General features: G+C 49.0%; 1 protein-coding gene across 1 annotated transcript in view; it reads right to left on the bottom strand.

Annotated features, from left to right (window-relative positions):
- GRIK4 (glutamate ionotropic receptor kainate type subunit 4) overlaps positions 1 to 26,806 on the bottom strand; it is a 399,878-nt gene that overhangs the window by 162,330 nt on the left and 210,742 nt on the right. The window contains 2 exon segments of the mRNA XM_054693152.1: positions 2,839 to 2,936; positions 15,216 to 15,380. Coding sequence (XP_054549127.1) covers positions 2,839 to 2,936; positions 15,216 to 15,380 — 263 coding nt within the window.

The following is a 26,806-nucleotide window of genomic DNA, read 5'->3' as shown; positions in this document are numbered from 1 at the left end:
TAGCCCTTAAATCACAAAGAAGGCAAACACTATTTTCCAGCAGAGGTAGGAAAATGCAGATTTGGGGAGAACCTGTGAGTGATGATAAAAGACTCTAAAAAGAGTGAAATTTACCTGGGTGTGTCACAAAAAGGGACTTTCTTCTCCCTTCTATTTTGTATCCCATACCAGCTGTCTAAAATGCATAACAAATGCCCCTTAAAGGAAAAATCATCCCAAGGGGCAAGATGGGGTCAAGGCTGAAAAAGGGTAGGGCAGCCAGGCTGGCTGGCTTCCACCTTTGAGCATCTCTGACTAAGATCTCCCTGGGTGACCTTCCACCCACAGGCCTCATTAGCAGCTAACTCCTCCACCCCCATTAGAATGTACCTTCAGAGACACCTTTGAATCTGTGGACCCCACAGATGGGGGATGGGAGGTTACAGATACCAATAGGTGCTTCTTAGAGCTTTGGGATGATAAAATGAGATCTTGTGCATGAAGAATAGAATAGCTTGCTACAGGTAACATGTAGTACCTGTTCAGGGAAGGCCTTTCTCAATCCCTACCATTCTCTCACAATCCAGGCGCTCCTGAAACACTCTTGTGCAGGGAGTGAGGGTTGAGTGCCCCTGCTGTAAGGGGAATTGGTGGGAAGGCCCCAAAACCCCTGCCATCTTAAAGGCTGCTGGGGAATTAGCCAGTTGCCTTGGAGGGCCCAATCAGGGATGGCTCAGGCCAATCCTGTTGATAGGACAAAGACTGATCCATAACAGAGCTGCATTTACAAATGCATCCAGGAAGTCACCATGGAGGCAGGGGGCACAGGATTGGTGTGCACAACAGAGGGGAGGGCAGCAAGGGCGAAAGCAGCAGCTGTAAGAGCTACGGAGATGCTGCCTCATTTCAAGTTAAAAAAAAAAAATTCCTCATGGCAACTCCCTCTCTTTTCCCTAGGACCAAGGGGATTCAGTGTAAGGCAGTTTAAGCCTTATAAAATATTAAAATACATGCACAATCTGAACACAAAGGAAAGACTGTTCCAGAAGGAGCTTGACCAGACTAAGGAGGAGTAACCATCTGGCTGTTTCCTGGGAGGCACATCTGTCTAGCTGGTCAACCACACAGGGACAGGGTGGGTAGTTGCAAACTGGGGTCTTCTTCTCCAACCTGAGACATCAAATAGGGTTAAAGTAGGTGTCAGCTGAGCTCACATCCTGAACCCTAAGAGGTGGCCATTTTGGAGTGAGGATGAGGGAGGGGGAACTGTAGGGGGTGGTGAGGAAAGTGTGAAGCAGGGGAGGGCAAGAGCAGAAGCCAGAGAGCAGAGCAGGGGAAATGGGGAGACTTGGCACCCTCACTTGGTGAGGGATAACAACCTGCCGCAGATCTGAGCTGTTACTTGGAGCACAGCAAGAGAGATTTAAAGGAAACATCAGGTCCAGCTTCCTGGGGGCCAGGCCTGTGAGGATCTGGAAGGGGCTGCAGTGAGACAGAGGCTCCTTTTCTGGCTTGGGCAGGCTCAAGAGTTACTTCAGGTCATCTGAGTAGGGAGGGGGTGGGAGCCACCAAGGCACACAGGTGCATGGCAAGAGGCTTGGGAACTTGGCCTATAGGACAAGAGCAGCAAGGGGCCAGGGCCAGGGTCACCCAGCAAGTTAATCTGCAGGAAGCAAGTGTGAGATGGGGCTCAGCAAACGAGGAAAATAGCCATCCCACCCAAGGCCTCAGGGACTCGCCAAGCCTTCTGATCCTAAGAGAAATAGGGGGCCCTATGGGGCTAGATTCCAGAGAGCATGGGCTAGATAGGGGCCTGTCTGCCTCAGTGGGGGCATCTTGTCGAGGAAGAGTCCTGTTCTACTTCTCAGAACTAGACCCTCTCAAAGTTAAAGCTACAGGAAGGCTGAGCCTCCGGGCCCCTGGGGTAGGTACAAGATGGGTAATTCCTTTCACTGTCCATCTGCCAGGCGTCCACCTCCCCAACCCTAGATTCTGACCTTGTGCCCCTCAGCATCAAGTTCCTCTGTGCCCAAAGGAACTGGCTAGAAGGCCCTTGAGGTGAGAGGGCTGAGAGGTGACTTTGCCACTGTCTTCCAGGGATATGTCCGGAGGTAAAGAACAGGTCAAGTACAGGAAGGACTAGAAGAGAGTCCAGCAAAGACAGAATCTCACCATTCCCGAGTTTATTTTCCCTGGGGAATGAGGAGGGAGACAGTTGATGGAATAGGGAGCAGGTTATTACTCAGAAAGTCATCCCAGACCGTCTTCTCTGGTGGAACCAGAACTAGAAGGAATGGACTTGGCCCTTTAAAACTGGAGAGATTCCAGTCAGAGGTCCCATCAGGGGAGGAATTCCTGATTAAGAAGTCACTACTGGAATTGCAAAATAAAATAAAGCAAAATAAAATCTCTTTTTGCGAGAACTTACAAAACTGAGGCTTTCAGACTTTATTTCAGCAATATAAATGTAACGATGCCTTCCCCTAAACATTCTTCCAACATATAAGCTGATATCCACGGAGCTGCACATGCAGAGCTCAGATTTCTGCCTTCCTCGTTCTCCACCCTCCCACACACACCACCCTCCCCAGCCTATCCCCCCAAGGCCCCCCTGCAGAATGCTGAGGCTCAAAGGAGCTCAGTATGAAAATTTTAGGAAACCCCTCCTTCGAGGCTCCTCCTTCTAAACTCAGGGGAAAAAATAAAGAGCTCAGCAAAGGAACACTCTTTGTTTGTTTGACGGTGGTAGTTAATAACACCAGCCAGGCCTTGAGGGACTCTTCAAGAATCCACTACAGCTCTGGGCCCCGGGCCCAGCTGCCAGCCCGCAAGTGTCCCCCAACCTGGCCCAGCACTCACCTCCTTCTCCCCACAGATGTTGCTGATGATGGAGCTGGAGGCCGGGCTGGAGGATGGTCCCAGGACAGCGACGACCCCCTTGGGGAGGATCTGACACACTGCAGCCAGCAGCAGAGGCAGAGCAAAGGGAACAGGAAAGGAAAGGAGGCGCTCATCAGTTGGGGTACATGCCCACTGCCTTCTGAGTGTGACCCAAATCCCCAAATCTTCACCCGCAGCCCCCTTACCTCCCACGCGTCTCTGCCCATGACCCTTCCAAGCCCAATCCCCCTCCTCTGAACTGCTGGGCTCGTGGCAGGACACCTTTATTGGAGTTTATGGGTGGTATTAAATGAGGAAATGACCCAGGTTATGACAACATACGGCCACAGCCAACAGGGCACATAAATTGTCGGGGCTGTCACCAAAGGACAGAGGCTAATGACGGCAACCTGCAGATTCAGCCCCGACAGGGCCCCTAGGGCCGGCACCAGGGGGCTAAGGGTCGTCCTACTAACAGGATGGATGGCGGCCCCGGCCATCTGTCAGGTCCCCCTCACATATAAAGGAGAGTCAGGGGGAAAGAACGCAGATGAGCAGAGGGACAAACTAGAGCAAGGATGACAGAAACAGAAGAAAATGATCTCAGCTAAAGTCAAGGGAGCAGGAGAGACAGAAGAGAGAGAATGAGAGAGGCCATATCCCTCAAGGCCACTGGTCTCCCTCATTCAGACCCGCTGCACTGACTCCCCTGAGGGATCAGCTGCTCCAGACCAACTGCCAGCTTCCCTGCCAGGGGGGCCACCTTCCCCACTCTGCTCCCACACTCACCTGTCAAGGAGCACCTCAACAGCTGCTTTCTTACACCTTGCTGGACTCCTCTAGGTGGAATTAATCCTCCCCAGGGCTCCTGGCGTGTCTCTCTGTTTAGATTTTAAACCCCTTTGGGGCAGGAGCCGAATCATATTACCTCTAAATCCCCATTCCTGGTCCCTCCATGTCCTATACCAAGATGGCGGCTGCATGCACACTTCCTATCTGTAGAGTGAAGAGGGGGTGAATGTGACGTGGTCAGAAGAGGAGAGAATCTAAGACTTGAAAATGCTGAGAAAGGAAGCAGGTGGAGGAGAAGACAGACGGAGTGAGAACGTGAGGTCATTCTATAGACACACATTGATATCAGAACCGAGTTGCTGTGCTGGGAATGTGCACCCAGATTCCTGGTGGCCCCATGAGACATCCTGCTGTGCAAAACTCAGAGCCAGAGTCTGGGCACATGTCCTCCTATCAGGAGTTATGCAGAGCCATTTCCCAGGCCGGTAAACTGAAGCTAAGGAATCCATCTAAAGACCTCGCTCAATCAGCTACAAAGCTGTACCTGCAACCTGGGTTCTCCTAGGGTAGAGTCCTCCACTGGCCCACAAGGCCCAGTGGTATCCCTGATCGGGAAGATGGTGGATAGGGCACCAGCCTTCAAATTGCTTATGGAAGACAGACCTTCAGAGCTTTCTCTCAGCCTGAAGATCAGGCAGGGAACCTGCAACATCCAGATATCAGGTGACCCAGAGGCTATGGGAAGGGGGTACCACACGGGGTCCCATCAGTGCCAAGTATCAGAACTGTCCCCAGTGGTGGGGTGGCTGTGACCAGGCTTTGAGGAATGGTCTTCCAAGTTCATGCTATTTCCACATAAGTCATCTCATGTGATCTCAGCCAACTCAGCTGCTGCCAGGTGTCAAGTTCATGGGTTCATCAAATCCTACAATGGGACTGGTAGGGGTGGATCTTAGTTCCCAATTTTATCAATTAGGAAAGAGCATCCTAGAGAGGTCGATTGGTCTAAAGTCACAAAGGTCAGGGCCAGCACTGGCATTCCAGTCTGTTGGCCCATCGGGGTTCATTCTCTCTCCCAGCCACCTCACTGTCAGTCCGACTCCTTGCAGCCACTTAACCCAGCTCTTCTTGACCCCTTACAGTTGAGCTGCCCACTCATTTCACGTGGTGAATCTGTTTTCCAAGGTCAACAGCCACTTTTTATTGGTTCTCATCCTACTCTCTGTTTGTAGACTTGGGTGCCAGCTGATAGAATTTCATAAAGCCGCCCAATACTAATTCCCACTGCTTTTCTCATCACTCATCCTCACTTTCTCTGATAACTCCCCTTCCTTCTCCTACTGTTACATTCTGTTTCATTGAGTCCTCACTCTCCTTGGGCAGCCTCAGACTTACATGGGGTCTCCACTCTCATCTCTGCTCAGGTGATCCTACAACACTGTCACCTGTTTCCTAGGATTACAAACCTTGTTCCACCAGATCCTGGATGGAGCCCAGGCCTCCCCTCAAGTATCTGCATGTCCACAGCACAGAGGCAGAGGCACGACTATTAAGAGCATGGACTCTGATGGAAGACACTGCCTGGGTTTGAGTCTCGCCTTATCACTTTCTAGCTGTGAGGCCTTGAGTGAGTTACCAAACCTTTCTGCACCTGCTTCCTCATCTGCAAAACTGGGATACTAATAGCACCTTTTTAGTAGGGCTATTGTGCAAATTAAAGTGAGTTACTACATAGAGAGTATTTAAAATAGTCCATTATTATCCCCACTTTACAGATGGGGCAATTTGCCCTAAATTTAAGTAACTTGTTGGAGCTCACACAGGTAACAGATGGCTGAGCTGGCCTTGAGCCCGGAGACCCATCTGTCACCAAAGTCCAAGCTCTTAAGCTCTCCATTTCACCTCCTTAGCTCCTCAAGCTCACAACCACAGTCACCCTTGAGTCTTCCTAGCCTTTCCTCACTGAATATATTCACTCACTAAATCACCTGGGCCCAGACTCTGACCACCTGCCCCGCTCACTCACTGTCACTGTTTCAGGTTCGATCCTTTACTACTTGCCTCCTAAGGGGTCTCTCTGTCTCCAGAATATTCCATTTCCAATCCATAATCCAACCTGAGAGGCCAATTATCACCCTAAAATGTAAGTTAGTGGGCTCCCACAGAGTTGAATGCTAGTTAAATTTATCTCTGCATCCTCCATCCCTAGCACAGGGTCCAACTTGGAGTTATAAGCTCAATAAATAGTTGTAGAATCACACTATCATGTCACAGCTCAACACTTTCTATGGAAAATTGGAAATAAACTCAGTGTCCAAACGTCAGGGAACAGTTATCTAATAGTGTGAGTCATTTACCCAAACTGAATATTATGTAGGCATTTAAGATGCTTATAAATGGTTTATACTATATTAAAAATATTTATTTAATACTATTAAGGAAAAAAGCAGGATATAAAATGATATGTACATCGATAGGAAGACTACGACTAAGCAAATAAAGAAAATGGTGAAGCACTAAGGAATGATCGGAAGATGTTATAAAAGTCCACATTTATTGAATGCTAATTATGACCCATGTGAAGCCATTTGCATGAATTGGTTTAATTCTCCAAACAACCTGATCAGTAGGTACTATTACTACGAGCTTCATTGTACAGATGAGAAAACAGGGCAAGTAAGTTAAAGAACTGAGGCAGAATTCAAACCCTCAACCCCGACTTCAGAGACAGTCCCTTAACCACCACACCACACAGCCTCTCATGGCTAATGGTGATCCGCTGGATGGTAATGGAGATCACCTTGGCCACTGGAACATGGCGTGATTCTCTTCCCTTTCCCATTTCTCATGAGCAGGTATTCCTTCTCTAATACATCATTATTTTAAGAATGTCACTGTAAAAAAAATTCTCTGACAAGCAAGTAAAATCCAAATGGGGCTGATCCCTTCAAGGTCCTCCCTTTCCAGCCCATTCTCTCTTGTACCTCCTCTACTTCACACCAGCTCACCTAGAATATACTCTGGATTTTCTACCTGAACCTAATCCTAGATACTGCTCTCTGATGAGACCAGGGATTCTTAAACTAGCTTTGCGTAGAAGTCAATGGCCTGTGAATATTTTGGCGGGGGGTGGAGGAGGATGACATTATTTTCTGTAATTCATAAATGAATCTTAGCGTAGCATTCCCCTTCTAATATGAATATAGCAATAAGCCACAGTTTAGTGACACTACTGTGACTCTGTCATGACAGATCACCAATGTTTTCATGTCACATCACAGTGCTGAAGATATCTTGAAATGTCACCAATATTCATAATTACTTAAAAATTATACTAGTAGTCAGAACTGATGCCAGCCTTGGCCATTTAATACATTAATAAACAAAAACATATATTAACTTAGCGCTATTAAAATACTGTAACTGTTATCTCCATATAATTGGTTTTCTTGATCATCCTTTTATTTTATTCACTATAAAAATACTTGACTAAAAGTAAGTCCTGAATTGTTCCCAGATCACCATGGTTAGACCCTCTCTTGCGCTTTCACCTGGTAAACTCTTACAGATCCTCCAGCACCCAGCTCAGATCTTGCTCATAGGCAAGAAGGCACCTCTTCTTCCCTCTGTATCACACTGTGGTTCTGAGTCTACTCAGCGTTAGAATTGCCTGAGAGACAGGTTAGCTTCCCTATTCTCTGAATTCTTGGCCAGCTTCTGCCCCAAGTTGTCTCATTATGTTGGATCGGAATAGAGAGAAGTTTCTCCTAAAAATAAATTCTTATAAAAGGCCACAGTCTCTATTCCCAGTTCCAGAATTCAAAAGGCTCTGAAACTGGATGGTTTTCAGCAAACTTATTTGGTGGCAAAATCTTATCTAAATAAAGAAGTGAAGCTATTTATAATATACATTTGAGTATGGGGTTCTGCCCCAAGTGCCACTGGAGATACTAGTTAATGTATATAATGCACTATAAGCACCACATGACCTTGCCAGGATCTGGAAAGTTCTAGATTTTAAATCAGGCCTCAAGGACCAGTGCCTATTACTTTAAGTGTCCACCTCCCACATCTCTTACTGGATAGAAAACTCCTAGAGGGCAAGGGTCACATCCAGCCAGTCCTGGCAGAAAAGGAAATGCTCAAGGAGTGTCTGCTCCCTGAATTGAAGTGATCCGAGATGAGACTAGTGAAATTGAATTTTCATCTTTCCAGCAGCCACAGCCTGGCGATTTCCGGGGGTCTGGGGATTGCGCTTTCATCCCCTATGAAGGACCCTGCTCAACAGGAATGGAAAACGTTCATAACACATCCTCAGTTCTGAAACCATCCTGATTTTGCAGGCCCCAGGCATCTCTGTGAGGGTGTCTGGGCAAGTGTTTGAGGGGCAGGAGGGGAGGGAGTCACACTTTACCTCTACCTCCCAGGGTGCAGAGAAGAGAGGGAACTAGGAGCCTGAGTGGCATTGCCATGGCAACCAAGTTTTTCAGCCAGCACAGGAGTTGGAAAGCAACTGCCAGAGTAGCTGCTGGAATGGGGTGTTGTAAAAAGGGGGTTTTCTTCCCCTCAGATGCTAGCTGTGGCCTGGGTTTGAAGTTCCCTTTGAAACTGGCTGCATAGGAGGGGCTCGTGGGAAGTTACTTCTCCCCTGAGTCTTCCCTGGGAGAAGGGAAGGGTCTGGCTGTGATGCAGGTGAGCCAAGAGGTTAAATGTAGGCACCACTGACTGCGGGTGCTCCAGGGAAGGGGCTGCCTCCTGGGCGGGGCCTCATCACTGACAGTGTGGTCCTCTGTGAGTCTTTGAGCCCATGGAGCCAATAACCTGGCCACCAGCTGCTGACAGCAACTCGGAGCAGAAGAGGCTGGGAGGACTAGAGACCTTCATGTGCAAACACCTCACAGTGCTCGGCCCTGAGTGCGGCAGGAGGGCAAGACCTATCTTTGTGGCAGTTCTGCTGCATGCCAAGTGCAAAACTTGAGGCCCCAGACAAGGCAAACAACGGCTCGATCAACACTCCAGAATCTTCTTCTCATGGGTGCGAAGCCTGCAGGAGCGCACATTCTCTACTCTCCAGGGCTGACCAACACGGGCTGAATGGACTGGCCTTGCAGGTGCCTCAGCCCAGCAGGGAGGGAGGGAGGTAAGGAGGGAGGGAGGGGATGTGGGGTCCCTGCACTGCCCTGTCCACAACGGGCCACCCTGGTCAGACAGCAGGGTAGCCAGAGCTCAAAACTGCTGTGAACGGCCTGTCATTCAAAGCCCCCACAGGTCCCAACCAAGGTGGGAGCAGCAACTCCATCTACAGGCGGCATGCCGTGCCAGGCAGCAAGCTGGCAGACACCCTGAATCCCTACAACCACCTTGTGAGGGGGGAGGACTAGACTAATTCTATTACTACTATTGCTACTAGTGTTGTTACTACTGCTACTGCTACTACTATTACTACTGCCACTACTGCTGCTGCCGCTACTATGATACTGCTACCGCTACTACAATTATTGCTACTGCTACTATAACTGCTGCAACTATTACTATTGCTGCTGCTAGTATTACTACTACTACTATTACTATTACTGTTACTATTACTACTACTACTATTACTACTGCTACTATTACAACTACTACTACTACCATCACTAGTATTGAGAGCTCACCCTCTGTCAGGCACTGCTCTAAATCTTTTTTTTTTTTTTTAAGATTTATTTATACAAGCACTGGGTATAGTCAGAAGCGCAGGAGGGTGAGAGAATTCACCAGAGCCAGAGCGGGAAGCAGAACAGGCAGAGTGATGAAGTACACTGCTGAGGGGAGCAGCGGGTGAGTCAGGAGAGGTCTGCGCACCATGTGGGACCCTCGCCAGTGGCCAGGGATTGAACTGGCGCTGCAGAGGCTGTGGGCAGCTTTGCAGCCCAGCACTCAACCGCTGCGCCACCAGGGAGACCCTGCTCTAAATATTTTAAGGGTATCATCTCATTTGTCCTTGCAACTACTTCATGAAGTGAGAGCTATTATTTCCATTTTACAACTAAAGAATCTAAGACTCAGGAGGCAGATCGAAGGTGCTGCAAGAGCCAGGATTATGATCCAGAAGCTAAGTTCTGACCACTACTCTACATGGCTCTCCCATGCTGACCCTTCCTACCCCTCAAAGCCCCTGCTTTAGCTTGCCCCTCTGTCACCCGTGCCCCAAGGCACTCTGATTTTTCCTGCCTCGAGCTTTGGCTCATGCTATTATGCCTTCTGCATCTTCTGGATGCCACTGTCCCTCCTTCCACCTATCAAACATTCCAATGTCCTGCCCAGAGTCCTCCATGACCCAAGCCTACAACTCTAGGTAGAAGAGCTACTGAGATTTATGTCATTTTTCATAAGTGAAGGTCTCACCTGGCTCCTGGGAAAGACTGTGAGCCTCAGTTTCCCCATCTAGAACATGAGGAGGGCAGACCAGATGGTTTCTAGGCACTGTAGTTCAGTGTGTTTCTGAGACCATGCTGCAGATGTGATGTGAGTAGCTCAGAGAAGAGGATCAAGGAATGTTCCTGAATGACTCATCACTATTCCTATGCCTTTCTCTGCTTGCATTTTTCCCCCTTACATTTGCTTAGATTCATGCTCTTGGACTGATGGAGGGATGCTCGCCCTCTCTAGCTAGAGGTGGCTTCAGATCACCTGAGGTCATGCCCACAGAGCCTGCCAGGAGTCGCGGAGCTTGTGCAGAAGGAGCAGCTGAGTGTCACGCGTCGGCAACATCATGTGGGCCAGAGAACCAGTGCACTTCTGGGTCTCCAGGGGAAGCAGTGTGGACAGCTGATAGCACGCTTGGCCTCACAGAGACAAACCGAGGCAGAGGCGAGGGCTTGATGGGGCGGCTCCTGCTTCTAGCTCTGCAGTAAATTAAACCTCAAAGTGGCTCTGGCAGCAGCAGGGATGGTGCCTCCGGGTGTTTGGGTGATAAGAGGGTGGGCACTTAGTTAAGCTCTAATACCTTAGCTGCGGGAAACACACTGATCTCTGGGAACAGAGGAGGGCAAGGCCTGGTGGGAGCTTCCTGCATAAGAAAGGCTGAGCTGGAGATAAGATAGGGAGGCAAAGCCAGGGAAGGGGCCAGGCAGGAAGGGGATGACCTAATGGGTCTTGTCCATTCCTCTCATTTCAGATCTATGGGCTATGTAGAGGGATTGGTAAGTCAAACATCAAGAAGCCTCAGGCAATGATGGCAAAAGGGCAGAGAGGTCAAGGGAGTCAGACCTGCATTTGAAGCTTTATGAAGGCCCCCTCATTTTAAATAAACTCACTCTGAAAATCCAGATGAAGCAAATAGAAGAGGGGTGATTTTCTACAGGTACCTTTCCAGCATGCAGGGATGATATTAATTAATCTCATCTTTCCACCTCCAGTCCTGGTTTCCAACCATCAAACGATGAGGCTGAACTCTGGACTCCACACCTTTCATTTCTATACAACTCATAATTTCTGATTCTGAAATAGCCATGACTCCCCTTGACTGCCATGCCCGCCCAATATAATTCATGAAGTGTGACTTGTGTGAACTTTCAGAAGCTCACACATCACTGAAGGTAGGCTCGGCCACACATTGCAGGATTGCGGCTTTCAGACCAGGCCCTGGCTGCACTCCAACAGGCTCAGGGCCCGGAGCCACTCAATTGGGTTTAAGTTAACAATGCAAATTAGCCCTGGACCACCAGCCAAGGGAAGCCACAGCTCATTGTTAGCACACAACCGTGGGGGGCCCAGGGACCCCCAAACTTATGCACTCTAAGGCAAAGCTGAAGGAACTTTAATAGAATTGATGTGCATAAAGAGGGAAAAAAGGAGAGGATATTACTAATAAGTGTTTCCCAATGATAAACTCAAAATGACCCACACCCTCATGGGCAAATGTCTAGTCAAACAGGATGGGCCAGAAATGGGCTGCTAAGGCCTGAAAGTTTGTCACAGTCTAAGGTACCTTCTGGAGAGAACCATAGGAAAGGGGTTCTGAAGCAGGTCCCAGGAAGCTGGGAAAACAGGAGGTACACATCAATAGAACAGCAGTCATCGTCAGCCTCTCCTCACATGTCTCCTCCAAGTGTCTCTGCACATCTCTCCTTCATAAGTCTCCTCCAAGTCCCCTCTCCAGCAGTGCCAGGCTGCAAGCTGGGCCGCAAAAGCAAGAGCCATCTCTTTAGCCCACCTACTTTCTGAGTTCTATAGCCTCACCTGGCTGCTCAGCTCTATAGTTCCTAGCAGCTAGTCCAGGGTGGCTGCGTGTAAGGGCGGGGGGGGGGGGTGGGGAACATGGTGCCCCTTCTAACATCATGACACAAAGCAGTGGGGTCTTGGGGTGGCCCACTGCAACTTCCATGGACCCAAAGCTGTCAGAGGCATCAAGTCCGGAAGGGGAAGAGCCTTTGATAAATACTGTCCCACAGGCATATGGACAGCAAGAAAGGCCCTTGCCGAGGGGCCCGTAGGTAGATGTGTTGCCTTGTAGGGGTGCTGAACTTTGAAACAGGAGAGAGAGAGGGATGACAGTAAGAGATGGGGGTGGGGGGGAGTCAGCTCAAAGGGAGAGGGAGCTGACTCCACTTACTGAATACCTGTTATGTGCCCGGTGCTTAGCCCCTCAACAACACTGGCTCAAGTTGTGCTCTGAATGACTCACAAGGAGAAATGACCTTCACCCCTATTTTTTGAACAAGGAAACTGGGACATAAAATAGTTAAGCAGCCTCCCACAGTCATGCAGCTAGTAAGTACGTGGTCAGTCCCATTGTAAAACCCATGCTCCTGATCTTTACATTATACAGTGTCCCCAAAGCAGGGCTCCCAAGAGTGTTGCCCCTCCCTCTCCCAGGCATCCTGTCTCCCTCCTGCCTACATTCTCCCAAAACTGCTTCAGGTAATGGCACGAACCCATTACCCACTCATAACCTTCACTTTGGCAGGGAAAGAGCTGGGCTGCAAACTTTCTATGAATTATCCGGGTAGTGTTTAAAATCCATTGTGGGAAGCAGCTCTGGTTTCAGATGAAAGGCCTCTGGCGTAGAAAGATCCAGAAGCCCTCTTTTTTTAACAAATGCTAATCATACCTCAAATATATTGAGGTGTAAAAGCTGAACTAAGGGCACTAGCTAATAAAATACTTGGTGCCTAAAAGAAGGGTATTTGATGATGCCCCAAAACTCTGTAATGTGGTATAAAGATATCAGTTTCCTTTATTCCCTTGATTCATCTGGCTTAATGTTTTAGATATACTGACTTTACTGAGCTAGGCTGCATGGGTCATTGGGAGAGGAAATTTACATCTGCTAATGACCTCCATCCACAATGAGTCAAGTGTATTTTCTGTTCTGCCAGGAAAGCCCTCAAGAACCAAGGAAAAGGAAGGAGCTGGTTTTTCAAAGTATGAATTGTGGAACTATTTAGAAATCTGGACCCTCATCTAAGAACGGCCCTCCTGAACAAAGAAACACTACAGACAGGACTAGGAGATTTACAAGAAGTCATTGCTATATCGTATTTCATTTGGAAGACCCAGAGATATCTGAATCTTCCTTGAGTTGTACTAGAATTTAACCTCTCTGACAACTGGGATTTCGATCTATTCTCTGGGGAGTCCCACTGCCTAGAATAGAGTAGAAAAGAGTAGAGTAGAATAGAATAGAATAGAATAGAATAGAATAGAATAGAATAGAATAGAATAGAATAGAATAGAATAGGCACCCACCAAAGATTCACTGACTGAACACATGAAGAAATGAATGACCACTGCAAGAAGTGGTTCCCCAAGCCCGCTTCTGGGGGAATCTGGGTCTATTGCTCCCCTGACCCTGTTCTGTATAGTAGGAGCCCACTCTCAGTCTCTGGAAATGGACACTCTCCCCTAGGGAGTCATCAGGCCTTCTGGTCAACACCTGTGACTTATGAGGCCAACCATGGCGAGGTGAGCTGCACCAAACAGATCCTCTACTGGGAATCCAAACCAAGAGGCACTGAGGAAAACCAGTGATGTGCTCACAATAAGGGACTATAAGTCAGCTGAGGGCAGGGATGTCTGTCTGCCTTTCTGCATTGCTTCCTATGCACGATATCCTGAATCATGCCAGGCCTAGATCAAATAATCAATAAAAGTTTCTTGAATGAATAAACCAAGACTGAATCACACATGCATGGCCATTCTGGGGCAGGTGCACAAGGAATAAGGCAGCAAACCAACATGGCAAAGAGAGCAGAGCATGGATTCAACATCCGAAGTGCACTGAAGAAACTATGAGCCAGATAGGGAGCCTAGCTGCTTCTCCCTGTCCTCTCTGGATCCTCACCATATCCTGCCCACCCAACTTGGCCACTGCCTGTGTGTTCCTTCTCTTTTAACACAAACAGTTCAGATTAGACCACTGCTGGATTCACACACAGAAGACCAGATGTCTGACATAATATACTTGGGTAAACTGTTCTGTTATTTTATTTTGCTTGTTTGTTCCACTGAGTGTCCTTAAAGGTTGAAATAGATGAGAAAGGGAGTCCGGGACACCTCAAGGTCTTGGGGAATTGATACTACCATCCTCCGGGCTAGAGGGGCTCCTCTCCTTCCCCTACCCCCCAACGCTATTGGAGCTGTTCACTTCCAGCTTAGCTATAAGCCACCAGCTCACTAACTGGGAAGCCATCGGGTAAAGTGGTCAAGGCAATATCAGCAACACACCAGAGAAGCACAGAGGGGTGGGGGGGTGGGCCCTGGACTTGCAGGCAGAAGGCCTGAGTTCAGGTCCCAAGACCCACTGAGCCATGAATTAGCTCTGAGGTTGGGCAAGTTCTTCAATGTCTTTGAGCCACAGTTTCTTTTGTAAAGTGGGGATAATAACACTTAACTCTCAGGTTGCTGGGAGAATTAACAGTAGCGCACTGTGCATAGTGGGTGACATTAGAGACCTACTACGTGTGTCTGTAAAACATGCAATTCACAGAGGATTTTCCACACTTTTAGTCATTTAAATCTCACAACTTGCAAATATTTGCCAGGTGCAAATCTTAGAATTTAGCATTCTTAGAATTTACCAAATCTTAGAATTTAGCATTCCCACTTCACAGATAGATAAACTGAGGCTAAATGGTCCAAGGTTACCCACAGAGTGAGGGCCAAACTCCATCACAGGATCCATTTTATTCCCACAACTCTGCCCTCAGCACAAGATCTGATGTGCAAGGACATGATAGCCTTGGACTGTATAGTAGGAGCCTATAAGGACTGCTAGCCCTTCTTTCTTAATCACACACAAGGTACAAAATGTCCAGGAAATGAATGGATCTACATTTGAAGGAATGAATGAGTGGATAAATGAAAGAATGTGTGGTAAGTGATAATTCTGTCTCCATTCTACTCTAAATGTGATTTACAATAAAACCTGGACATTTCATCCAGACTAAGAGCCCCATATGGTCTTGTGGTTCTCTCCCTCCCTTGGGAATACCTCACTATAGCTCAGGCGATGGTTGCAACCCAACCACCAGCCCCACTTCCACCGGAAAGGGAAAGAGGGCTGCCCTGCCCATTCTACGTACTGGTTTCTGCAGTCTCGTACTCGCTGTCTCTGAGCAGCTCAAAGATGTCCACCTCGACCTTGGCCTTGCCCAGTCTCTCAGGTGCGCGGTTGATGCGGTTCTTGGCCAGGGTGATGGAGAGCCGCTCCCCTCTGCTGCACTCCATGGGGTCATCCAAGATAGCAGCTGTGGGCAGGCAACCACAGGGAGACAGTTGGTACTTGGCCCTCTGCCATTGCTCTTCCTCCTCCCCAACGCACCCCACTGCTACCTTCCTCTTGCAGGCAGCTTCTGCCCCTGTCATTTTCCCTCCACCCTGCCATCCTCAGAGCTGCCACCAAAGCAAGCCCTTGCCATGCTGAAGGTCTGAGCTTGCAGCAGTGGAGTCTACTGTGGATAGGCACCTCAGGACACCTGTAATGCCATGGCCGGCCACCAGAGGTCCCAGCTGCAATGAGGTCCCGGCCATGGTGCGCCTCAGAGGGACGTCTACATACATACCAGGCACATGTGTGCAAAGAAAGTGAGATAGTGGCTGTATTTTGAAAATGGTGTTCTGGGTATATGAGAAACTCTCCCCAAGGTGAGGAGGTCTACAGGAGGCCAAGTTTGAGAGGGAGAACAGCTGTGAGATACTGCCGCGTGCTGGCTCTGACACCAGTGAACAATGTCATACACAGAACTATGCAGTTTCTCTGAACTTCTTTCCCTCACTGAACATTAGGGATAGTAAGACAACCTGAGGATTCGGTGAGATAATAGATGTAAGTGGCACAGCATGCAATTTTATCCATGTGCTCCTCAGCCGATGTGATTGGTTGGAGTGCGATAGTACCCCAAGTTCCGGAAGCAGTATTAAGGATAAGTGTTATGGTAGCATAGAGACATAGGGTCAGATCCCACCTCCACCCCACATTAGTTGGGGGACTCAGTTACTTCCACTTGTCAAATGGGGAGAAAGCCCCCTCCTTGGGCTACAGTGGGGATTATGTGAATAGCATGTGTGAAGTGCTTAGCACAGTGCCTAGGGGCACGGTAAGCACTTGATAAGTCTAGCTATTGAATTCATTCTCTTGGTAGAAGTCATAAAATTAAAAACTGTCACACAAAAACATGTATGTGTGTCCACAACAGCACTATTCATAATAACAAAACAGTGGAAAAATCCAAATACTTATCAACTGATAAATGGATGAACAAAGTGTGATACAACCATATAATGAAATGTGACTTGATAATAAAAAGCAGTAAATTGTGGGTCCATCCCACAACATGAGAACCTTTAAAACGTTATGCCAAGTGAACAAGCTGGGCGCAAAAAGCCTCATGTTAGCTGAACCCACTTATCTAGAAAAGTCCACCAAGGACAAGTGCATAGAGATAGAGAATAGATTAGTGGCTGCCTAGTGGTGATGGTGGGTAAGTTGGGGAGAAGTGGGGAGTGACTGCTCATGCACAGACTGTTTCTCTGCAGAATGACAAAAATGTTCTAGAATTGATTGTAGTGATAGACGTACAACTCTGAATATCCTAAAAACCACTAACTGGCGAATCATGTCACATATGAATTATATCTCAATAAAGCTATTACCGACAAAAAGAAATATCAAGTTTATCTTTCAGAGGGTGATGGCTCAGAAAAGCAACATGGGGAGTAAAGCCAAACAGATTTCATCAACTCAGGGTCCTTGAATCTCTGCGGCTGGTGTGGACAGAAGAGACTCGGCTCCACACTGTCTTTTCTGTATAGTCCTCCCATACCTACTGTGACCCATTTTCCAAAGCAAAAACCAGGACACGGAATATTACAAAGCTTTTTTTTCCCCCAGATTTGAGAAGTGACAGATGCATAGCCCTATTGAACAATAAAAATTAGAACTTATGGTACAGAGGTAGGTCCTACATTGGGCACAGTTTGTCCCTCAGCCTCAGCTCGGAGGGCGCTTCCGTGGTTAAATAGCAGAGTCCATTCAGACCCGACCCGATTAGACACCTGCAGCATTCCCACCAGGTGGCCTTAGGGAAGCAAGACCAAAATCAGACCTTACTCGGGAAGCAGAAACCTCAACAATTACACTCGGCTGCATCCCAGGAAGAGACTTTGGGAATAGAGGGGAAAAGGAGCAGCCTGCAGGATAATCAAATGGGGTTCTGTGCAGGGTCCCTGGGTTTCCTCAGAGTTGTGAGAAACACATGTCTGTATTCAGGCCCCTCAGTCTGCTGTTTTGTTATGGCAGCCCCGGCTGACCACACCCGATGTGAGGACACCAACCAGCCACGTCTCGCTGGAGAATCAGCTCACAAAGTGTCACTGGACACACTTGGAGACAGAGGGATCATGTCAGGTCGGGCACAAGATGTAGGGATTTTCTATGAAGGGGTGTATGAGGTCCCCCCAGCACTCCTACCCCCTTCCCTCCCACACAGGATTCTGCATGCGCATGCACTCAGCACCATGCAATCCAGTCCTCCTTTCTGCCCATCCCCCGTGCTGTCTGGCACCACTTCTCATTAGGTTTTAGACAATGATTAATTTCTCACTGGGGTGGCTGGTTGGCATCAAACATATTGGGATTAGAATAATGAGTGACCACAGGAACCTGGGCTCTGGACACCAAGGACAAGGTGCAGGCTGACGCGTGCTCAGGACACCAAAGGAACATGTCCCGACAGGTGTGACAAACATTCGCTGTTCTTGGTCTCCAGCCAGGTGATGAAAGAGAGCAGGGTGCTGGGAGCAAAAGTGCAGCTCGTGCTCCTGGGGACATGGTGTCCTCAGGCCTGGCTGTCAGGCTGGAGGGGTGCACAGAGCTCCCCCTGCTGCCTAATGAGGAGCAACTCTGTTTCCTGCTCCCCTCCCTGGGGCTGCTCTGCAGAGAAGGTGACCAGCAGGCACTGTGAGGTGGGTGGTCTGGGACTGCAGCAAGGGCAGGGCGGAGATGCGGAGACACATCAGATGGGGGACCAGGTTCTTCACCCCCTTTCCAGTCATGGAGACTCTGCATTCCATGACTCATCCAACCCAGGTGTACTCAACCTGTCTCCTTCAGGCCCAGGGAGCCTTCCATTTACACTGGGCCTTTCCTCCATGAACCAAGAGTTGCCCCCCTGCCGAGTTTGCTCTGAGTTTGAAGTCTCAAAAGAAGGGTAGCCTCTTGGTTCTGTGTCCACCGCAATCCAAGCTCCTCTCCATGTTCTTGGCCCCTGTCTATCACCATTCTGGGGAGCACGGCACCCCAGGGGTACAAATGCATGTAGCTGTGACTACCTGGGGGAGGGCGTCTCATCGTTGGCCTCCTCTCTATCCTCAGGTCTCCCCAGTGCCTGAAGGGCTGGTCCCAATACAGTCTCCAGAAAAGCACCAGGTCCTCCACAATCTGGCTTCCACACATCTTTCAAGCCGCATCCCCTTCCACCCCAGAGAGACAGCGCCTCCGTGTTAGGAGGACCTGGCTGGCCTTACACTCCCTCCTCCAAGCCTCTGCTGACAACGTACTTCTTCTTGTTCCCCCCTTCCCTACCAGGCCTCTTCTTCCCATCAAGCCCACCTCTTTCATGAAGTCCTCCCTGACTTCCCCAACCCAGGCTCTCTTTCTCCAGGATTTCCCATGGAACATTCTTTCTATCTCTGTAGAGGAGCTTCCTTAGTTTCTACCTTAAAATCCCAGTGTGATCCTTCCTTTGAAACACCCAGATTCCTCATCCCAAATCAATTCCCTCTTTTTTAGAACTCCCACAGAAATTTTTCTGTACCCTTCTGACTTTTATTGTGTTAATTTGTCCATCATCTTTTCTCCCCTAAACATCAACTTCTGGAGGAAAGAGTCTGACTGATTCATCTCAATAATGGCATGATTCTGCACACACAGTAGGCCCTTCATGAATGGTTGTTGAGTGACAAACTGATACACAGTTATGTCTTTTCGTGCCCATAGATGCCACACCTGTCAGTGGTGCAGTGCACATGCCATGATGCGTAGGCTGGCGGCAGCCCCTAAGCATGGGGCGCGCAGGGCAGAGCGTCTGGGCAGAGACCTCAGGGCACGGGCTCTCCTGCTCCCTGCCCACCTGTGTAAACTGGAACAGAGTTAGTTCTCCCTCCACAAATTCTCAACAGCTCAGACGTGCCCCTTCAAACCGGAAAATCAGTCTAATCCACCGTTTCTTCTAGAGTCTCATTGCTGAAGGTTTCCAAGCACTTCAATAACTCTTACCTCTTTTAGGGGGGGAATAAAGAGGTTTTACTGGAGACTCTTTATGGGCAGTATCTATAACATTGCCTGCAGCTGCTTGGCTCAGCCAGTTAGAGCCCTGTGCTAACAAGGAGAGCTGGTGAACCCCCAGGGAACCGGTCAGCTGTGCTCCCAGGCCAGCTCCAGGTACTTGCACCCCAGTACCAGCTACAGCCCATCACCATCACTCACCCCGCACCAGCTTCCTCGCCCCTGTTGGTCCACGTCATCCCTTCTGCTAAAGGAAATCATACTACAGTGCAGGCCTCTCTCACTACCAACTCACACCACCTCCTCCCTGGGGCACGGGGCAGAAGCCCAATTGGCCTCACTTGGGCAGCTGTGCTGGGGCAGCCATGACAAAGGACCACAGACTGGGGGACTTAAACCCAGAAAGCCATTTTCTCCAGTTGTAGGAGATCAGGACCTGAGATGAGGCACTAGTAGGGCTGGCTCTATTCTGAGGCCTCGTTCCTTGGCTTGCAGGTGCTTGTCTTCCCTCCATCAGAGTCCATATCCTAACCTCCTCGTCTTGTAAAGACACCAATGACTCTAGATTAGGGTTCATCCCATGACCTCATTTCAACTGAGTCACCTCTCTAAAGGCCCTGTCTCTAAATACAGTCACATTCTAAGTCACAGGGGGGTGTAACTATGTACATTTGGGGAGAACCTCACTCCTAGCCATTGCTCAGCTGCCATCCCACACTCTGGGTCCACAGACTGGTTAAACAGAGGCTAGTGGCTGTGAAGTGCCTGAACCTTGGGCCCCCATCTCTTTCCAACAGGCACAGAAAAGAGGACCCCTGCTTGAGGAGAGAAACCCCTTGATCGACCTCACCACACTTCCCTTTTCTCTTTTATTTTTAGTTGCTCTCCCAGACCAGCTCATTCCCCATTGCTAAAATACAGCCAGAGCCCTCTACTCAAAGGGGACCACCTAGGCCCCTCTGGCTCCCCCTCTTGTCTCACCTTCCATTCAAGCCAGGTGTCCCAGGTGGTTCCTCCATACTTGCTTCACTTCTTCCCATAGTTCCCTCAACCACCGCAATCCTTCTGTCCCCACCACCCCACACAAACTGTGTCAGAAAGTCACTGCCAACAACCATCTTTTTGGAAAATCAGTGGACACTTTTGACTCCTTGTCTAATTATATCACCAACTGGCATTAGGAGAGATAGCAATCTGCTGGGTACCAGTCAAAGAAAGCAAAAGTATGATCATACCTACTCCTCACATCACCCTACAACTTTCTGTCCCATTTTACAGGTGAGAAAATCGAGAAAGGAACTTGCCCGAGTAGATGCAATCTTACTAGCAGCCTGGGTCACAGGCCTGAGAGCTGCAAGACCACTTTAATAGGCTGCTTTGGTCTCCCTTTGCAGCTGACAGTCTGGAACCTTCTTTTTTGCCTGAGACCGCATGTCTCTGACGTGACCCCCCTAGATTTTCCTCCTACTTCTCTGACCATTCTCTCATTCTTCACCCACCTCCACTTTAAATAATAATGACCTCTGAGGAGCTGTGCCAAGTCCTTTCCTTGTCTCCCAGGAACATCTTCCAGAAGGATACTTCACACCTGTGCCCACCTGGCTACTGTCGTCTGCATGTAAAAGTCTGATGAGCATCTCTAATCTCTTCAGTCCCAAAGTAAACCGCCCTCTTCCTGCCTACATTCTTCCTCTTATGTTCCTAAGTTCAGTTAACAGCTGCCCAGGCATCATGACCTTGCCCTAATTCCTCACTCCCCCAATTGCGTCTGGTTTTACCTCCTCAGTACTTCTCAATCAGGCCCCTTTTCTCAGTCAGCAGAGTTTCACTGCCTCGGGATCTCCTCCACCACACCCACGCACAGCTGCTAGCCCCTGCTTTTAGCTGTCAGTCTCAAAATAAACGGAATTCCTTGGCGTGGCACACAGACGTGGTTCTATCTCTCAAGTCTTACACTGTGCTTCTCTGCTCATCCTTCTCCATCTTCTGGGTGGTTTCTTTTTTTTTTGGAAAGCTCTCGAATTTTCTTTATCCATATCCAAATCCATAGCCATGCTCCATTCTCCTGCCCTCTCCCACCCTGCTCCAGGTGAGTGCTGCAGCACTCTTCAAATCCCCCCAAATGCTTATTGTCTATGCCATCCACTCAGCACTTAATCTTGTACTTTGTAATTGACACAGGTAAAGCATTCATCCACTCACTCGTCTCTTCATTTATTAATTCATCACATACTCGTGCAACGCCCCCCTGGAGTAAGGCACTACTCATCTAGAGAAGGAGAAGTTGTGGCTGTGCTGTCGAAGTGCTCAGAGGAGGACATGGTCCCGAAAGCAAAAAGTCATCAGCCCAACAGGGGAAGCAATATGACAAATCTTATTATGCTCCAGCCATGGGCCACTCAGGTGCTCACTGTGCTGGGAAATCACAGAAAGTAAGACCAGTTCTTGGCTCTCAAAGATATCTGCTGGGTGGGGTGGGGGGCGAGGAGGCTTTGGGGAGGTCTGGGGGAGATGAGTCTTTCCCATACATGGAGAGAAGCCGAGTTCCACGGAAGTACAGATAAAGGCAAACCAAACTCTCCGGGTGGCGGAGGGAAGTTTTAGGGAAGGCATGCTTTTACCTAAAACACATGTGGGGTGCAGGGGTGCATCTCCTACCTGCCTGGGACTCCACCGGGCTTCACAGGGGCTGTGATCTTGAAGGAAGCAGGGACAAGCATGAGACTGAAGAAGCCTGGGGTGACTGGGTCAGCTAGCAAGAGGGGATTGAGCCCCTGGCAGGGGTGGCTGAGTGGGGGGACAGAGGCCTGTGAATGAGTGACCTCAGTGACATCCCAGGGGACTCAGCAATCTGGCACTGTGGATACAACGAGTGTTGATAGATGAGCCAGGACGATCAGTTTGGAGGTGATTTTAATAGCACAGGAAAGAGAGCCAAGCTGGGCACGATGGGGCAGGGCAGTGAGGATGAAAGAGGGAAGATCAAGCGACATTCATGAGTTAGACTTGACGGTGACTGACTCTGGAGGGGTGGGAAGAGGTGAGAAGGCGCCTGACTTCACTATTTGGATGGTGACATCACTGACCAGGATAAGGAACACAGGGAGATGAGGTTGTTCTTTTTGTTTGTGGACAAAGGTAGAAATAATGGGGTCATATTATGTTTGGGGCATGATCTTTAGCAGCAAAGTCACCCAACCTGGCTTTTCAGAGAACCATCCAGGCTGGGGACACAGACCTGGGAGAACTTGACAATTTGGACCTGGCACAGGGTGGAGAGTAAGGAGCGAGAGGGCAGAAGGCAAAACCCCCAGGAACTCAACATCTGAGTGAGTGTGGAGGAAGAGAAGCTGGTTGAGGAGACCAAGCTGCAGAGGTCAGGCCAGAGGAAAGTGGAAATCAAATAAAATAAGGAGAGAATTTTCCCTGCGATTTGGCAATTAGGAGGTCGCAGGGGATACTAGCAAGTCATTCTAGTGATGAGGCGTTTAGAGGGCGGAAGGTGGCTGAGAAGTGAATGAGTCAAGTAGCCCGTCTTGGAGAGGAGTGTGCCGGGGCGCTGGGTGGTGGGAATGCCACTGTCCCCTGGAAAGGTCTGTAAATTCACAAGAGAGGGGGTGAGAGACGGATGCCAGAGGGGAGAGAAGAGCTGAGCACTTCGAAAGAAAGAAGACACTTTCTGAAGCAAGTCCTGCAAAAGGGCAGGTAGAGAGACACTTCGGGCACAGGGTACAGGCCCACCTGGACAGAGAGGGACAACAGGGAACAGGGAAGGAAGCTGGCAAAGGTGGCGACTGCCCCTGGGCACGTCCTCCTTTTCTTCCTTTCAATCATCCAACACCCCAAGCGTTCCCTGGAGGCCTGGAAACCTAACTAGGTTTCCCAGCCTCCTCTGCAGCTGGGGGAGGCCAGGAACTGAATTTGGACCAGTGAGTTGGGATGAAAGTGACTGTGGAACACCCAGGTCACCTTGCCCTGGGTCCTGTTCCCCTATTTTGCTGGTTGGAAATGGTGACAACAGGCACACCAGAAATGATGTGCCCATGTTCCCATCACTGCTTCGACAGCGTCCATCCTCACAGCCCTTCCCCCAGCAGCCGTGGACTTCCACCCACCTCCACACTCATGTGGGAGAGAAATACACTTCTATCTTTGAGCTATGGCATTTTCAGATCTCCCTGTTCCTGTAACACAGCTTACATTCCAACTCGCTGCTGGCCAGTAGAAGCAGAGTGCAAGCCACCATGTCATTTCATCTTTTCAAGCAGCCACATTTTAAAAAGTGAAAAGAACCAGAGGAAGTTAATTTTAAGGACTGAACCCCAATTTCCAAACACTATTATTTCAGTATCGAATCAATATAAAATTCATTGTTTTTCTTCTTTACTCTGGATTTCATGCTGAAACTTTAATGCCCATTGTGTATGTTATAACCCACAGTGTTACAGGGCAACCCCGATAGAAATGGGTTGCCTGACTGTGAGTCCTCACCAGTGCACTTAAAAGGCACTTATAATAAGACTCAGCTGCAGGCACACACAAAAAAGATTAATAAAGGGTTTATTTACATAAGAAGGGGAAATAAAGAATAACTCAGTGAGAAGAGAGGGAAATAAATTCGTGAATGCGTCCTACCAGTTCCGCTAAGCCAGAATCCCTATAGCACGCTAACAGCCGGCGAAAAACCAAGAGCCATGAGCCTGGAGCCAAGATCCAGGAGACCCCCAAGGCCCACATGTCTGGTTATATATCAGACCTGGCTGTTTAACGCCACTCTCAGTTTCCAGCAATCCTCCCTTGCATGATGATGCCATTATGGGATTTGTAGTTCTTCGTGTTTTGAATCTTAGGTCTGGAGTGGGGGTGGAGTCCATAAAACCTGTGTTTATGGAGTTCGTTCAGGGTATGCTTTTTCCCCAACAATAGCACTTCTCAATGCAAGGGCTCAGCAGCTGGTAGCCACCACTTTAGAAAGCACTAGTCTAACTAGTACTAGTAGGTAAGTTGGAACAAATATTTGGGGGGGAGGTTGAGACGGAGCTGAAGAGTTTCTATTTTCTCTAAAAATGGTTAAGATAGTCAGCTTCTGAGAGCCAAGCTCAGGGAAGAGGCTTCAGGAAACATCTAGAACAGGTGCTCTGAGGTGTAAAGGTATTTGTTGGAGCCAGTTTGGTGTGTCTGTGTAAGTACAGTGCAAAGCAAAGGAAGGGTGATGGGCCACAAATAGGATAGGGAGTGAACCCCAGAAAAAAAACAGTCCAACTGGTTTGACCAGAGAGGCAAGCAACTGTATATATACTTAGAGTACGTGGCTAGGTGGAAAAGCATTAGCAGGTGGAATAAGCTGGTAAAGCTAGGTGGGCGCTGTTTTCATATAGCAGGATTTTGAAATGTAAGGTTTTAGAGGCAGAAGAAGATCAAAGGTTGCCACAACCCAGAATGTGATTTAGATAGGGCAGTGGAGAGGAAGACAGTCCCTGGAGGGGTTAAGTTAAGGATCCCCCAGGCAATGGCGCTGGAGGGATGGATTTAGTCACTGAGGAAGATCAGGGTGAGAACAAAGGAAGGGTTGAGAGGAAGTCTGTGAGACAGGTAAGCCTTACGGGCACTTGTCCTGGGGGCATCAGGAGAAATGTCTGTGGGTTGCACAGGGAGCTGGTGAACGTAGCTGCCACTCTTCTGAGCATGCAGCTGCCTCTGGAGAAGCGTGGAAGGGAAGCATTCACCTGACAGGTTTGGGCTCTTGCACGTGGACGGGGCTGTGTGTGATGGGTTTGACATCTCAGCAGTGTGGGGGCTACTTGTCAAGCTGAGAAGGGGCTGGAGGGAGGTCAGGAGACAGAGTGCGAGTTGGGGAGAAAGCACAGAGTAGCAGGGGAAGTGGCTGAGGGAGGATGTACCCTGCAGCGTTGAGTACTGCCTCCTGGTGTGACAGGACAACTCTGAACTGTGAGCACCTTCCTTCCATGCTGGAGCCCTGCCTCCTCCTTCCAGGAGTCCTGCATACAACGTGCACAGATGCAAGCAAATGCACCTTCTAAATTTGTTGAAACACTTGATTCTGCTGTGTGTTGATTATTGGACTTGAAGATGCAGTTCACCTTTTGGTCCATCCCTTCATCCTTCACAACCCCACAGTTAAAAGGACATAATCCCTAGAAGAAAATCTGTGCCCAAAGTCCCTAGCATAACTGGCAATTCCATCTGCATCAAGGGCCTCATTGAGATGGCCACTCTGCAAGGTCTCTGCACACCCCACTGATATTCCCAGGTAACCTTAAGCTATTCCTCTCTCTCTGGATCATTCACCTCCCTCCAGGCTTTCTCTGGGAAAAGACAGTCCCTGTGTGTTCTCATAGTCATAGAGGGAGCCACCAGCTATGTCTGTGGCAGTGCCTCTGGTCAGTTCTGGCTCCACCAGATGCACACGTACAGCAGGGCAGTGCCCGACAGCCACACTCAGGACTCCCTGCATGCACAAGCAGGCGGGGAGAGAAATAGGGGCTGGAGCTGCCCATTTGTCTTTTCTAATGGTTGCCAGTGACAGCCTTCTGGCCGAGTTATAGGCTAGAGTAGAATGAAGGCAGGAGGGACGGGGAGTGAAGAGGGCTGCTGGGAGGCTGAATGGGTCTAGCATGTACAAGGATGTCAGACAAGGTCTGCCTTTCACTGCAGAGGAGACGGCCCAGGTCAACTTCAATATTGAATGTGACAAGTATTGACTGAGCACCCATCACATACCAGGCACGAGTCGAGAGCTCTGGCTCCTGTGCTCAGAGTCCTACACTAGTTGGGGAGATGGCAATGGGGGTGAGCAGTGAGGGTAGAGAGCAAAGTACATCTGAAGTGTAAGCTCGGCTGGGCACCTGGCAGGTGCCACTCCCAGAATCCACTCACCTCTGAGTCATCATGACTCCATAGTCATGGTCATGACCCCTTCCCCCTATATCAATATCCATCATGCGATGTCACCATCACTTCATGCCATCTCTGATTCTAGGGAGGGAGACCCTATTCCATAATACTACCCAGGGGTTCTTATTGCCCCATTTTACCCAGAAGTGTGAATAAAATGCAAGTCCTGCCCCCTAGAGTTTACAGCACAGGACCTGGTCACTTCCGAGCAGAAATGGCAATTACAAAAGGGAGTTAGACTTTTGACACATTTGATTGATGCTAATCTCCCTTCTAGCCAAAGAAAAGGGCAGGAGAGAGATAATGACCAATTAGAACTGCTTTGAGTTCTTTGCAAGAATATGGCTAGAAAAATCCGAACTGTCATTACTTTGATTGTTTCCACCTTGCAGTTATCTGTCACTTTTCCTGGGAGATCAAAGCACAAGCAATAGGTCTTTGTATTCATCGTCATCATCCCCCTGGGAGAGAGTC

Source organism: Talpa occidentalis, unplaced genomic scaffold (genome assembly GCF_014898055.3).
Source record: "Talpa occidentalis isolate TD23 unplaced genomic scaffold, MPIMG_talOcc4v2.1 talOcc4.12, whole genome shotgun sequence".
NCBI classification, from domain to species: domain Eukaryota; kingdom Metazoa; phylum Chordata; class Mammalia; order Eulipotyphla; family Talpidae; genus Talpa; species Talpa occidentalis.
Note: the sequence above shows the minus strand (reverse complement) of the source record. Positions and strands in the feature narration are given on the sequence as shown.